Source organism: Tyto alba, unplaced genomic scaffold (assembly GCF_018691265.1).
Source record: "Tyto alba isolate M040663 unplaced genomic scaffold, T.alba_DEE_v4.0 Super-Scaffold_8, whole genome shotgun sequence".
Lineage (NCBI taxonomy): Eukaryota > Metazoa > Chordata > Aves > Strigiformes > Tytonidae > Tyto > Tyto alba.
In genome coordinates this window covers 5,195,029-5,210,205 of record NW_024881329.1, presented here as the reverse complement: position 1 = coordinate 5,210,205, position 15,177 = coordinate 5,195,029, and the positions used below count along the sequence as shown (strand labels likewise).

Here is a 15,177-nt window from a genome sequence, read left to right as displayed (position 1 = left end):
ACAAGACTTTGAAGAACAGCTTGCCTTAACACATGCACTCAGCCTCTCATAGATGATCACTATCATCACTACCTTAAATGAATCTCAGATATATACCTTTTATATAAATAGCTTATGCCAGCCACCAGAAACTGAGCAATCATATGGCTTTACAGCATGGTGGACAACTCCACGGGCTGTTGTAGAGCTCCGCTGACTTAAGTGCACCTCTCCACATCAACACTGGACTTCATCCAGAAACTCTTGCTGCATTTCAGGTCTCCAGTCAAAAGTACTGTGGAGCTGTGTTGTTTGCAAACAAATACCAAAGGATTCTATACAAGAGATTTACTATGAAGGGTTATACTACACATAGGAATGCTTGCTGGTTTTATCCTTAACCCTTTTATCCTACTCTGTCCATCAGAGACCTAAGCATTGCTACTTGCTTCTATTTAGCCACGTGCGTTTTGTCAGCTCTTAAAATATGCTTTAAACTATACCGCTGTTCCCAGAGAGCTCACCTGCAAAGCCCATCTGAAAACCCTGCTCAATGGGACATGACTCGGGGCAGAAGGCAGGTGCATAATGCTTTCTGATTTTAGCATGGCAATGAGACAAGAGAAGCAGTATAAACAGTGGATTCTTGGCAACTTCTAGATGGGAAGGTGCAGTCAGGCTTACTGCACAGTTGGCTAATAAAATAATTTTGTATAGTTATCTAAAACCACTAGTGCATTCCCTCTGCCCTCCCAGCACCATGCAGTTTGCTTTGCTACAACTGGCAATGAGCTGGTCTTCAATTCTTCACACATCTCCACCCAGTAAACTCCAAGTCTGAAGTGCTTTACAAAGACAGAAAGACAGGAGAGAAACATTTGGCAATTTTTCTAGGCATAGCAGAACTTATGCTTTGAGAAAGAGGTGCAAATTGCACCTATTGACCACTAAGTCTTTTAGTCATTTCGGCAGCACAGGTAGCAGAATCTGCCTGAGGGGTGTGGGGGAAAATGTCCTGCTACATTGCCAGAGGAAGGCAAAGATTATTTAAAGATCAGGCAGGTCAGCTCTAAAACTCAGCTGAAAAGTTTGACACTGATCCAGGGGAAATAAAGTGCTACTGAATCTCACCTTGAGGTATTGCCCTTAGCTGAAAAAAAGATGACTAAAAAGACATACCTTTAGGTTTCTGCAGTATAAAAGTTTATTCTCTTCACAAGCAGAAGGATGTAGCGTATATAGAAACAAACTGTCCTTGAGATAGTGACTGGCAGGCCTGAAGGCCCCAGCAGGTCCAAACAGACTGTAGACCTTAAAGAATTTTCAAATGCCAAGGATATCTGCTTATAGCCACTGGAACACTCCTTTTCCCCAAGTTTGGAGAAAGTCTTTTCTCTGAGAAATAATGCACCAAAGCATCCAAAAGTTTATGACCAAACCCATATTTTAAAAAAACAGTAACAAAGCTGTATCTGCAGGCCGTCTCTCACAGGTGCAGGTCCAGCACCACGACAAATGTGAACAGCGTGACAGGCCTGTTGAGGTGTGCAGTGCTGCCTTCCCAGCAGCCACACCAGATGGCTCTCAGTAGCTCTACACGAGAACAACTCTCTTGGGCAAGAGAGCCAGAAAAAGAAACAGGGGAAAAAATACAGAAGCAAAATCTCTCAGGAGGAAGCTTCAGCTAAGGCATGTGTAATGATGATGGTCCTGCATGAGAGATCTTTGTTAAATAAATTACAAGTGAAAGCAAATTACCTGAACTGTTGGGAGGTGCAGCTCAGACGAATGCAACTACCCTGGGTTTTCTAATACTAGTTCTCTAAAACCAAAGTATTCATCTTCAATTATACTTAGGTATATCTAAATTACATGTTACAACAGAAGAACACCACCTGTATTTTTACTACTTAAGACATCTCTGTCTTATCATGAATTTAATTAAAAATTACGAAGTGAATGGCATTAAAATAGTCTCACTGAAGAGCAAATCTAGATTTCAGAGATTCATTTCTGTTAGCTCAAACTTAGAACTAATTTAGCATCAGCATTCCAAGTGTTTTAATGTTTTTGATCCATTTTATCTCTGAATATCAGCATAGCATTGAATACTGTCCTGATTTGAGCTGGGAGAGAGTTAATTTTCTACCTAGTACCTGGTACAGTGCTGTCTGTGTTTTTGATTTAATATGAGATAACATTGGTAACACAGGGATGTTTTAGTTGTTGCTAAATCACGCTCATCCTAAGTTAAGGATCTCTCAGTTTCCCGTGCTCTGACAGTAAGCAGGTACACAAGAGGACAGGAGGGACCATGGCCAGGAGAGCTGACCCAGACTAGCCAAAGGGAAATTCCATACCATATCATACTCAGTATAGAAACTGGGGGGGTGGATCACTGCTCAGGCATCAGTCAGCAGGTAGTGAGCAATTGCATTGCATATCGCTTGTCTTTTCTTGGGTTGGTTTTTTTTTTGTTCCTTTTCATTACCATTATTATTATTTTATTTTGGTTACTAAATCATTCTTATCTCAACCCATGAGTTTTACTTTTTTTTTTCCCAATTCTCCTCCCTATCCCACTGGTAGGGGGGAGGAGTTAGCAAGCAGCTGCGTGGTGCTTAGATGCTGGCTGAGGTTAAACCATGGCAAATACAAAAGAAAATAAGAAAAGTAGATGGAATCCAAGCATGAGTATTATTTGGTATATTATACATTTCTATCAATAAATGTATAGACATACAATGTAAACACATCACAACAAATCACATTTATCTAGTGAAAGGATTTCAGAATTTGGTCCTGATTTCTCAAACTATCAAAATTGAGTGCTTAGTCTCGTATTAACAGAAGAAGAGAAAACAACATGTTTCTTAGTCACAGGACCCAAAGAGAAAGCACATGCAGTCTCACTGAATGGAAAGAGAAGTTTATGAAGCATGTTATCTGTTGCAAAAAAAAGATAACAAGCAGCAGCATGATTTGAAATCCCTGTAGTAACACAGGTATCTAAAAGCAGCTGTCAGTAAGTAGAGCGTAAGGGGTAGAGTACAGGCAAAAAAAGGTTGAAAGAACAACCTGAAATGTATATTTAATTTCAGCAATGGTACACCAACAAGTCCCTCACATACTTAGCATGACTAAATTTGAAGTCCTCAGATAAAATGACTTTTTTAGAAATCTCTCTGGCATGGCATGCTGAACATAAAGTCAACCTAAGTGTATAAATGCTCTTTTCTCACTGGCTTTCTGCCAATCTGACTGCAAACAGAGGCCTCACATGCAAAACCAGTCACCCTTGAAGACCCTGAATACTGTCAGTCCTAATGCACTCCTAACTCACTTGGGCACAAGACATTGTAGATGTCTCCATGTGCCATGCAGAAAAGCCAAACAGGATATTATACTGTCCTCATTTGTTGAAGAGTTAGGGGTGGGACACATCCGCTCTCAAAGAATGACAGACATTAAATTCACATCATATCCTATTTCATATTTCTGAACAGCTTCTCAGCTAAACTAAGACAACTGTATCTTAATATTATTAAACAGCATCACCTTAATTCACAAATACCATCTTAATCTTTTTAAGTAAAAAGACACCAGCATTTTGCTTCTCATGCCCCTGCGAGCAGTCTGTATTTCAGACTTGCTGTGGCAAGGAAAAACAGAGATGGCAAATAAATGTAAATGCCTCTCAGTAAGTCTCCACATTTTTCTTAACCACAATTCTGCATAATGGAGGTCCCAGATACTGCTGATTCTACTCAGTATTTGTATTGAAGAGGAGTCTTAGAGATATGCAGTGAAACTTAAAAAGTGACTGTCATCACAGATTTCCATTTTTTCATTTGCTTAAAGTTACTTCTATTTCTACATGATATAACAATCACCACAAAGCAATATTTTGCATTCTTTTAAAACAGAATTAAGACTCAAACCACAACAGGTGCCATGAAACAGGAAAAGACAAGATTGTGAATTTTTGTTTTTTGAAGACTGACAACATATCCCCTCCCACCACAACCTGTGACTTCCATTCCCAATGAAAACATTAGATTCACTGTGAAGCAAAAAATCAATCTGCCTGTTCTTAAGAAACTGGCATGCAGTTTCAAAGTAATCCCTTCAAACATATCAAATTTAAATTTTCAGACGACAAATTGACACCTACTAGCTCAAGATAAGATCACAGATAATATGCTCTCAAATACCCATATCAGCGTTGAAAATAAGAATTGTTTTAATAAATGTTCTCCTTGTCCAACAATTCACTTAAGAACATGAAACGAAGGGCAGGATCAAATAAAGGCTTTGAACCTGAATCATTTCTTCATACCAGTATTCAAGACAGACTAAAGGTGAAAAGATTGATTGCCTTTTGCCAACTTCTCTAAATATAAGATGCTGCGAAAGAGATTTGCCTCACAAATCCACAGCAGAATCCCTTATATATCACACAGTGTATTAAGCCAGGGCATATCAGAGCAACCAATGATACAGTGCATGAAACTCATTTGTTTCATTTGTTGTGCATGAAACAATATTTGACCAACCTACCAGCAGCCCACACAGGAAGTTACTGTAATGCTTTACAGGCTTCAATTCAGAAATAATTCTACCATGTCTACCTTTGTGCAGGCCCCAAAGCACCTTCACTAGCTATGGCTGCATGCTAAACTGCAAACTGGATCAGATTTTTAAGAAGCTGATTTTGCAGAGTTTACATATATATATGACAACCACAGATGATGAAGAATCACGACAATACCTCTGTTCTCCAGCAAACACATTCATTTCACTTCTGATAGCATGAAAGCAACTACAGAACATTGCTCACCAGCTTGATGTGTTGAACTTACCACCCCAAGTACAACAGCTGAGCCCAAAGTATTAGTTTGCCCCCGGGGAAGGGCTAATGTCAGGACTTGCAGGCTCATATCATGTCACAACCACAGCTGGATCTCAGCAGGCTTGTATGCAGCCAGGTGAAAAACCTCTGCTTCCATGGTATCGTAGCAGCCTCAGTGGTCCAGTCCACTGAGAAAACTATAAGGACTTCCATGACATGCACTAGAGAAGAGCCATCTCCCTACGTGGTTTTCAGGGTAAGGAAGAAATATGTTTAAAGAATCTGAAACATTCACAAATAAAGAAAACAGTACACAGTTTTTAAATCTCACTTCCTGTTCTTATTTCCTCACAAAATTCTCAAAACTTCTTGTAACTGTACTTCCCAAAATCACAAAGGTTTTTGATAACTGTAAACCAAATATTGTCTACAGTTTTATAAATACAGAGCTATTTGCTCTAAAAGTTAGTGTTCCTTTTTTCATTTTGACTGCATTACCACAGTGAGTAATGCACCTCTAGGAAAACCAGGATGCCTTCATCTTTTATTGGTAGTGGTTAAATTCTAAAAAGGGAGCAGTAGCAGATCAAGAAGTCAAAGAAAAAAATTAAACAATTCACTGTTTGATATCACTGGAATTTACTTTTCTGCATTTATGTCATAAATCCTTTCCCCAAAACTACCAAAGAAAAAGGGGTTTCCTCCATCCAGACATTAAAAAAGGGGAAAGAAAAACAAAACAAAATAAAACAAACAAACAAACACACACTACACACACAAAGCCACAAGAAATCAAAACAGGGGACCAACCAGAGAAAACAGAAGAAGGGAATAAGATTCAAGAATTAAAAATCATATCCTATACTTGAATCTGTACAAAGAACAAAACTTACAAACACCAAGTACTACATCTTGGCATATACAAAAGCAATAAAGGAATTGCATAGTTACATATACCTGCAATATACCTTATTATAGCACTTAATTAGATGTTAGACACCATAATATCTCTGTCTGGATTGAAGTGGCTGAAATCTGTTATATGAAGTTTGTTAGACAGCTTTCATCCCTTTCCCCCCCCATAATCTCTTGTGAAGTCCAGCAAAGCCTGGCTTTTTCTTTTTTCTTTCTATAGAAATGAACCAAGGTCTCAGATTTTCAAGGCTTTGAATGGGTACACACTTTCAAAGTGGGCAATCAACTAACAGTGGAGACTGCAAGTAGACCTTGGCAACTTAAAAAAGCTGGACAGAAGGGATTTCCACTGAAGCAATTACTGGTAGGAAAACTGGCTATTTAATGCTTGTTAATTTAACACTTAAGAGCACAAACATTATACCAAACAATGTCCTGGAAAAGCAAACACATAGTAAGATCTCCTTAATGGCTCCCTAAACACTCATTACCAAGGAAGGGATTGTTTACATTAGCTCTACACCTGGTAAGAGAAGGAAGAACAAGAAGATGGGAGCTAAAAGGGCAAAAAGTAGGAGGCAGCATTTTTGGAACCACGTGTCTAGCAAACTACCCATTTCTTTTCCTCCCTGATAATGAAATTAAAAAAAAAAACTCTTTGTAAGATTTTTATTTGCATTTTCTATGATTAAAAAACAATACCTGCAAGGCATCAACAGGAGCACAGGTCCTAGCAATCTTTGCTAGTATCTGATTACATGCAATATCCACTGAATTTATAGAGGCTGTGGCAAACAACTGCCGGGAGACTAAGAATAAATCTTTAGGCAGGTTTTAAAAGAGGAGACCATTTAGCATTTTTGTCCTCACAGGATCAGATGCATCATTTTTACTTTTTCTTCTCCTTCCTCATCCTCCTTTCACAAACACGTTCTGTTGGTTGTGAAAGGCTAAGAACCAGGCTATGTAAAGACCGTGTAGAAAATACACACAGAGTTCAGAGGTAACCTCTGCCTTTGACAACTTCAGTCTACATTAGAGGCCAGGCAGCCAAGAGGCAAAGGAGATGAGCCACCAGATGGGAGGACAAACGGGTCCCTGTCATTTAGCAGGCTACCCAGTAAACCAGTCTGAAACTTGCTGTCTGCCATGGCAGAGCAACAACTTTAAGCATCACAGCAGAAACATGAGTTTCTCTCTTCTCTGAAGCTTTTGTTAAACAGTAGCTTTACAATAACTTACAGCCTAAGCACAAAGGCCAGAAAGACTGGCAGGGCTCACAGCTTAAATGACTGATAAGTGAAAGCTGGAAACATCAGACAAATGAAAACAAACACCATCACTGGCGTAAAAGTACAAACCTAACCCAAGTTCAAACCTAATCCAAAATCCTTAAATTAAAAGCAGGGAGAAGCAGTCTGTGTGCTGGCCAGAATAGCACTGCCTTGGTGAGTTTATGGCCCCACAGTGACAAATGAGTTTGAAAGGACCAAAGGAACAACTCAATAAACAGATGAAGTTGGAGCCACTAAGATGTCTCCCATCTCATTCATCTGTAGTGCACTACCCCATAGCCCAGCATACTTTCCAGCTACATAATGCACACTACCTATTAAGGAATACATTTTCAGAACTAACACTCTTAAGAAAAGGAGACAGAAAAACAATGAAGAACTAATGAAGTCTTTTCTACTAATACAAAAAAAGTAAACAAGACAGCATTCCATCCAATTCCTATGAGGGTAACTTAAATTATATATTTCTTCTTGACCTTTTTTTTTGTGTGTGTGTTTTTGGGGGGGGTTGGTTTGTTTGTTTGTTTTTTGTTTGTTTGTTTGTTTTGGTTTGGTTTTGTTTAAGGATACCACTGTTATAGAACCCGCCAGTAAAATCCATCAACACAGCAGACAAAGGAAACATAAGTATCATTTACACCAGATGTTTCTTTACCTAAAGTTCTGGGGTGAGCCAGGTAAAAAAGAATTAACCTAACCCCAAATCATCATTTTCACATTATTTTTCCATCCAGAAAAGGAGGTATGGATGAGATTTCTTTGCAGAGAACACTGTAAATTGATAGCTTTGTTCCAGTTCACTACAGTATCTTATTGATTTTCTCTCATTTTTGCCTGCATTGATCTGTTAATCCCTTCTCTGTAACAGCTCTAATGACAAATTGAGAATGAAAAACTGCATGCTTTAGGGCCCTTTCCACTACCCTACTGCTTCAAACCATATTTTCACTTGGATTTGGAACATGTTCATGCACATACCCTGGGTTAGACCTGACTCACTTTAAACTAGGATGGATACATTTTACACTGAAACCTTTCTGTTTAGGCTAACTGAAACAATGTCAGTGAGGCAGAACTGGATTTCTGCACTAACAGCTGTCACCTTCCAAGGTTGCTGCTCACAGAGACTTTGTCTTAACGCCAAGTACATTTTAAAGCAATTTTGCAGCACTCCCCATGGTTGATTAGCAGGAATTAACTGCATCATGCACGTGAATGGCACTAATGAAAGTTCATGGCATTTGTTGGTGCAAAGAAATACTTCAGAGGAGCACTGAGCTGGATCACAAGTTGTCTCTGAGCTGAGTGAGTTGCAGTCCTGGTGCACTGTTACTAGAACAATCCATGCAGAAGGATGGGACCAAGTCAGTATGTTTAATTTAAGGAATATAGCATACGCAGGTCAGAGTTATACATAAGGTAACTTAGATTAGTCATTTTACTACTAATAGGGGCTTATTAAATACAGCTGCCAATGGCAACACTACTGCTCAAGCCATGGCTACTGCTGCAAGTAGTTTTAGTCTTTCCATTTCCCTCATACTTGCAGAGATCTCCAAGTGAGGTATTAATCTGGAATTCTAACTGCAACATGCTATCAAATGGAAAATTAATTTAAGAATTTGGAAGATTAAGGTTTCACCCACACTTGCATTTATAACACATCAGTCATCACATGCTCGGTGAGTCCCCAACTCCTGACTTCATCCTGTCCATCCTCTCCTACGTCACCCAAACTGTAGGCAAATCAACCTTTCATGGTCTTCCATACAGATTACAAAGCAGCTTGACCCCTGGCTGGCACCTCAGTGCTACAGAACAACCCCAGCAGAGCACTTCTGGTCATTTTAAACCAGCCCACATCTGCAAAAGTGATAATTGAGAAACCTCTAGTTTGTACTCACACAGCACATGCTCTCTGACAAGCAAAGGCAGTGTGAGAGTTCTCCTTTGGCATTTACTTGGTGTGAATTTGAGTTCCCATCTCCCTTTCTACAATGCCAGCTGCAGAGAAATTGGTATGGGTGATGGGAAGCACTGTGCTGGGAACCACTATCATCTCCTATTTGCTTTACAAAAATTACACACCTAAACTTGATTATCTAGACTCTACTTATAGCCACAAGTAGAGGAAAGTGAAGCTCCCCATCCTTTCACCTAGTGTTAACTAGCTGAGCTTCACCTCACCAAATTATTTATGATAAAATTACAGTTTTCATGGAGCATATTAATATTTCCAGAGTAAACAGAGTTTACAGAACCTTTGTTTCACAACACCATTTCTATTGAACTACATCCTCGGATTCTCTAAAAGTTACTGAGTTTGAAAAACCAGAAAGACCTTTTTGCATTTACCTCCTTTGCTAACACCTGAAGTGTTTTGGTTTTTTTTTAAGCAGCTTATTGGATCAGTTAATACCCATATATTCTCAAACTCTGAGAAGTAAACTCTGGTTTAGGAAAGTTCAATTTGCTTTTTCTTTCCTACAAAAATATAAACCTCTCATTTTGACCATTCAAAATAAAGAACATAGCCACAAATATTTACAGTACCAAGTCAAATAACTAAATATAAAAAAGCTGCAAACACAGCACAGAGATGATGCATATGTAATACTATCAGGTTATTTCTTTTAGTACCCCTTAAAGTCTCAACTACTGCTCTACTTACAAATAGGCTTCTAACACTTTTCATTAAGACAGAAAAAGACAAAAACAGTTGTCGTTTTTGTAAACCAAAAGGTTCCATTTTCAATATTACTGTGTCTATACATTAAGGTAATAACTATGCTTAACCTAACAGTCATATAATAACCAACCAATTAATTATCATCATCTTGGATTTGTCTTACAGGTAGATGCTTAATATTTTGCAACCCCAAATGGGGAAAAAAGGGAAAAACCAAGAATATACTAAAAACAAAGCTATCTTTCAAATACTTAAACAAGAATGACATACTACTGGAGCTGCTACTGCCCCTGGAAAGAGTGGCAATAAACTCTGACTGCAAAGGGCTATGAGAATGTGTGTATTCATGATGGCATTCCCTGAAAAAAGGATCCAGACCAATCTATATAACACAGGACGAATGTACACACTGGAATTATGGACCGCAGCAGGATCAGGATAAACACAGCAGGTACAGGTTGCCACAAGTCCATCAGTTATTTTAATTCCCTGACACAAGGGGCCCCTACATCCACCATCAAAATTTAAGTTGGGTGGTGGTAAAACTGAGGAAGGAATTAAGCCCAAGAAAAGCCAAAAGTGGTAGTGTGACACAGAATTTTTTTTTAATTTCTTGACTGAAGTTTCAGAAAACTGTAATCTTGCACAGGCTAAGTAGAGAAAGGATACAATGAGAACATGGCTCGATATAAACAGTGCTGCATATCCAAAATGACTGTAGCCCACCCTTCCATTCAGTTTAGCAAGAAACATTCAGCACTGCACAATGACTTCTCACTTGCTTATTGCTGTAGCAAATTTTTGCTGCAATGTGAATGACATGCTGAACATACCACAAACAGTGAAATGATAGCTATTAAAACCAAAAATATCAAACAGACTGGAAAAGCATTTTGACAAGGAGGAAACATTAAACCAGGTCTTTGTAGCATTTGCTAAATTCAGAGGCTCATCATATTTCAGGCCATTTGTATTTAATTGTCCTTTCATCTGAAGAGTGGTGGATATGAATGCACATCAGGCAGCAGATGAGTCAGATGTTCTGAAGAGGTCCAATCAAGGATGCCCCACAACACAAGAGCACTGCATGCATAATGTTTTGCACAACTGACTTCAGCTACAACCTGAAGTTTCTTTTCAGTGCCTCATCCTATTCCATGGTGGTTATGCACCAAAGCACTGTGAAGAAAATAGTAAATAAACCTGCAGTTGCATATTTCAAACAGTTTGAGTACAGAAGACTCCAGGAACCCGATGTCCACATACTCTTTTAAAGCTGCCAGGAAGACACACTCAGATTAGTAGATCTAAACCTCAGGCTTTCTTCTTCCATTGTTTCAGTTGAAAGAAAAAAAAGTGCTCTTATTTCTCAAGGTCAATGTTTCCACTTGAGTTTGTCAGATGAAGTGAAACTCACAATGGAATAGGTCACTCAACACTTCAAAAACCTGGTTTTTAAGTGGTAGACACACACAGACATTCTATCAATTTCAGCACAAAGAAAGGAGAATCCCTGGTCTTTGGTGGAAAAAGCAGGTACAGCATGGGCATGGAGACAAGGAGCAGCACAGGAGGTTAAATCTATTGCGCTGTCCTTGAGGAAAACTAGCATGCCTTTTACACTGTCCTCTAATCCTTAGATTAGTTTCTCCATTTTGGTTTTAACAATATTAACTGAAGAGCAGAGGCAATCAGCAGACAACAACTTTGCCAAAAATTCAGTTGAATCATTAAATGTGATTTGTAAAAATAGATTGTGGATAAAAAACATTAGTTGTAATCCTCATCTGTTAAAACTGGCTCTCTGCATTAAACATATAAATTGGAACTACTAATTCAAGATAAACATGGAAAAGAACTCATCTTCTCTGTATTCCTTTTAATTCGGCTTTCAAATCAAACCTCATCTCCATATGACAACAAATGGAAAAAGGGACAGCTTGTGTGTAAACAAAAGACAGCTCACACTACATAGCCTACATACTGCAGTTGAATGCATTTTTAAACATAAATTCTAGCTCTGGCATTATTTTGTAATCTTGAAGTGTAGCAATTTAGGCTCTTATTATCTGCTTTTTCCTTTTCTCATCAACACAGCTCCTCTCAGGGTACAAATGATGCTAGCTCTTGATCACACTCTTCTTAAATCATCTTCATGCTGTTAGCTCTGCAAAGAATGATGCCTGCTCCAGAACACTGTCATTGCTAATCATTTAAATCAGGTCTCTCATAGGTCTGTAAGGAGGAACAGCGCTGAGGGCAGCAGATTGAAGACGAGATGGTTTTTCTCTTCCTTTTCAAGGAATGAATCACTTTCCTTCACCTTCATGGACCACTTGTCCTGCCAAAGCGTAAGTTTCCCTGTGCAAAAGCTACAGATGCCTTGCTTTGTATTGTATGAGAAATGACAAAACTACAAACTTGAGGCACTGTCCAAAGCACAGGTGAAAAAACATAGTGAAATAGATTCAACAACTATGTTCTCTACAGACATCTAATGGCAAAAGAAGGGACATCCATCTCAAAATGAGTAAGAAAGGTGTTTGAGACTGAACACTGACTGAAGAAATTATTCATTAGTGCAGCATCCTGGGCTCTGAAGCTCCACTTCACATCTGTGAGTGTACACATCCACAGAACACTGACGATGGCAAAGGGCAGAGGCTGACTCTTCCAACCAAAGTCTCACCAGGGGAGACTGCCAGGAGGCAGAGACGTAATACGTACATTACAGCTGAAGCTGTCAACCTGTACTTACCCCCCTTGCATTTTGAGTGCCAGCTGCCCCCCAGGGAGATGCATACCTTTTGACTGATTATCTGCCCACATGGGACCTGCACATTGCCTGCCAACAGACCAACTGCCATACACAGCCTCTCATACACTAAAAAGCCAAGAAAATGGTTTGTAGGCACTACAGGTTGCATGTTGTGTCAGACTACAACAAACAACTTGAGTAAAGTTTTCTTTCTGACCATCTTTATACTTGAGGACAAATCATTTTGTATCAAATTAGCCATATGAAAAGAAATGCAATACCACTCAATGATGTTATAAGGTAGAGAAATATTCATGACCTGCTTACATAGCCTGAGCTAGAAGCTGTGGCATTACTATTTAGCAGCTGGAGAAAGGCCCTTGGCGAAACCATTACAGAGGGCTTCACACAAAGGTAGCATGGCACCGGGCAGGGCCCCACCTCATCTGCTCAGTGCAATTGTCTCCTACACACATTGATATCTGAGAGAGCTTGGTATCTTCTGCTTATGGTAACTCTGGTTCCACCATGGGAACAATGCAAAAGCCTTTTAAGAAATTTGAAATAACTGAATCATATTAACTTCTGAGCTTACAGGAAGAGCAGCGAGGGCTTGTGCTGCAGCATTCTATTAGGAAATTGGGAAAGGGTTATATTAGGAAATTGGTATGATTATTTTAATGCACAAAAAACAAAACAAAAACACACACCAATCCACAACTTGGGGGAAAAAATGGTCATTTTCTTTTTTTACCTGAGATGCTCCATTTAGGCAAGGCACTGAAATAGGGGTGTTACTCAACAGCTCCAAGCGTTGTTCAGATGCTGTGCACACCCTCTGCCCGTCGGGAACCACGGCATGCCTTCCAACTTGCCCATAGTCCGCTCTGCCCCAGGTGAATATCTTACCAGCTTCTAAATTCAAAACACATTTCAAGATTACTTATTTACTAGGGTCCTGGAACACCTGGATACCAATTCAAAGCTAGAACAACACTTTTTAATGCATCTTATCTAAAGCTTCAGAAACCTAGTGAAAAACTTGCTTCTGAGAGCAGAAGAAAAAAATTCACTAAAACTAGCTAAAGACATACTATAATGTACTTCTACACAGTTACTCAAACTTCATTAACTTGTTTTCTAGCAGAATAACATCTTTAGGATAGTCTGGGCTATAAATTAAACCATGGCAGTAAAGCTGCATAACATGGACATTCCACATACATTATGCACTTTGGTAATACAAAGGACATATTTTTAGCTTAACTGAAGCACACACAAAACAACTTATTCTGAAAAATAAAAGGCTCTTGCCTATTCCCAGTATTTGCCATAGAGAGATCCATCGCGTGTCCTGTATTTAACATACAGTTTATGTTTTCCTGATAAAAGCTACAACTTCTGTTAGCAGAGTAACAGCCCTCAGGACAGCAACTGGTTAGTCTGGAGCACCACCACAGCTGTCATTAAGCACTGGAAATGCACCAGTTTGTTTTCACAGGAATCACAGGTTGGCCAAGGAAAGATCACTTGAAATGAAATCAGCAGTATATGGCTCACCTTTCTCACCACATCTTATACCAGGTTCACTGCTGCAGGACTGACACCCAAAAGTCTGTTCTCCAGTATGGATAACATCCATCAAGCAATGCTTTTTATCTTTGGTTCCCAGCAATTTAAAAATAATAGTAATAATAATAATAATTTAAAAATCATACTGACAACTTTATTTTCTTAATGAAGTAACTAGATTTCTGCAGGTTAGTCATGTAAAGTTGTCTCTTATGGGCTTCCAATTAAAAGAGTTATATACACACAGCATAAACAGTATGTTCTCAGCTTAGTTTTAATTAGAAGCAGCAACCCACATTCCAGCCCAGAAAGAAGCCTGCAATGACCTTGAGTTACATACACACTTCAACCAAGCCTCAAACTCCTCTCCAGAATTGACCTCAAGTCATCGGGTCATAAGTCAAATGATGTGGATTTGAGGAAAATACCATCAAGTCAAGCAAGTCAGCTTAAACACACACGCTTCTCCCCTTGTCAGTCAGTACAGACATATCCCACAGAGGGGTTGGGAGCAGGGAATACCAGTCACACCACAACTGAGGGTTTTCTTAACACATGCCCTAACACAAACTTTCAGAAACCTCAACACCTCCCTTTTCCTTTGGGTGCTGTTAAACTGTCTTGAAGGGACACAGATGGGCACTGCTCATTTGTGGAGTTGTTTGGTAGTTCTCTTAATAAAGCTTGTTTTAACGCTTTAACCTAACAAAATGAAGCTACTACGTTGAAAGATCTCACTTGTATCGAAAGTAGTGTATGACTGTTTTCAACTTTCCCCTAAACTGCTACAAAGCTCCAAAGGAAGAAAATCTTTGTGCCCTTGAGAGAAAAGCGCAACTAATTTTATCATTTAATTATTTCAGGGGAAGCATTATCAGTGAACTGAGAGAATGCATCTGAAAACCTTGCAACGATCAGAGTAAAAGCTAACACTGTTAGCAGACTTCCAAGGAAGATTCATATACCTCTCCTACATTTAAATATACGCAGTTAGAAGTTTCCAGTTTATTTATGAGATACATTATCATCTCACACAATGACCATCTTGCTCTAGCAGCTCGTCATCAAGTTCTGTGCAAAGCAAGTGATTCTGTTTCCCTCTGCTAAGGGCCTGTGA

At 39.1% G+C, this 15,177-nt stretch overlaps 1 protein-coding gene across 3 annotated transcripts in view; it reads right to left on the bottom strand.

The window, feature by feature from the left end:
• SERGEF (secretion regulating guanine nucleotide exchange factor) overlaps positions 1 to 15,177 on the bottom strand; it is a 152,557-nt gene that overhangs the window by 103,859 nt on the left and 33,521 nt on the right. For all 3 annotated transcript variants that reach the window (XR_006164595.1, XR_006164596.1, XM_042784506.1), the window contains exon 9: positions 13,243 to 13,403. Coding sequence is in view for 1 of the 3 variants with exons in the window: in XM_042784506.1 (XP_042640440.1) it covers positions 13,243 to 13,403 (161 nt within the window). In the remaining 2 variants the exon portion in view is untranslated. The remainder of the gene's footprint in view (positions 1 to 13,242; positions 13,404 to 15,177) is intronic.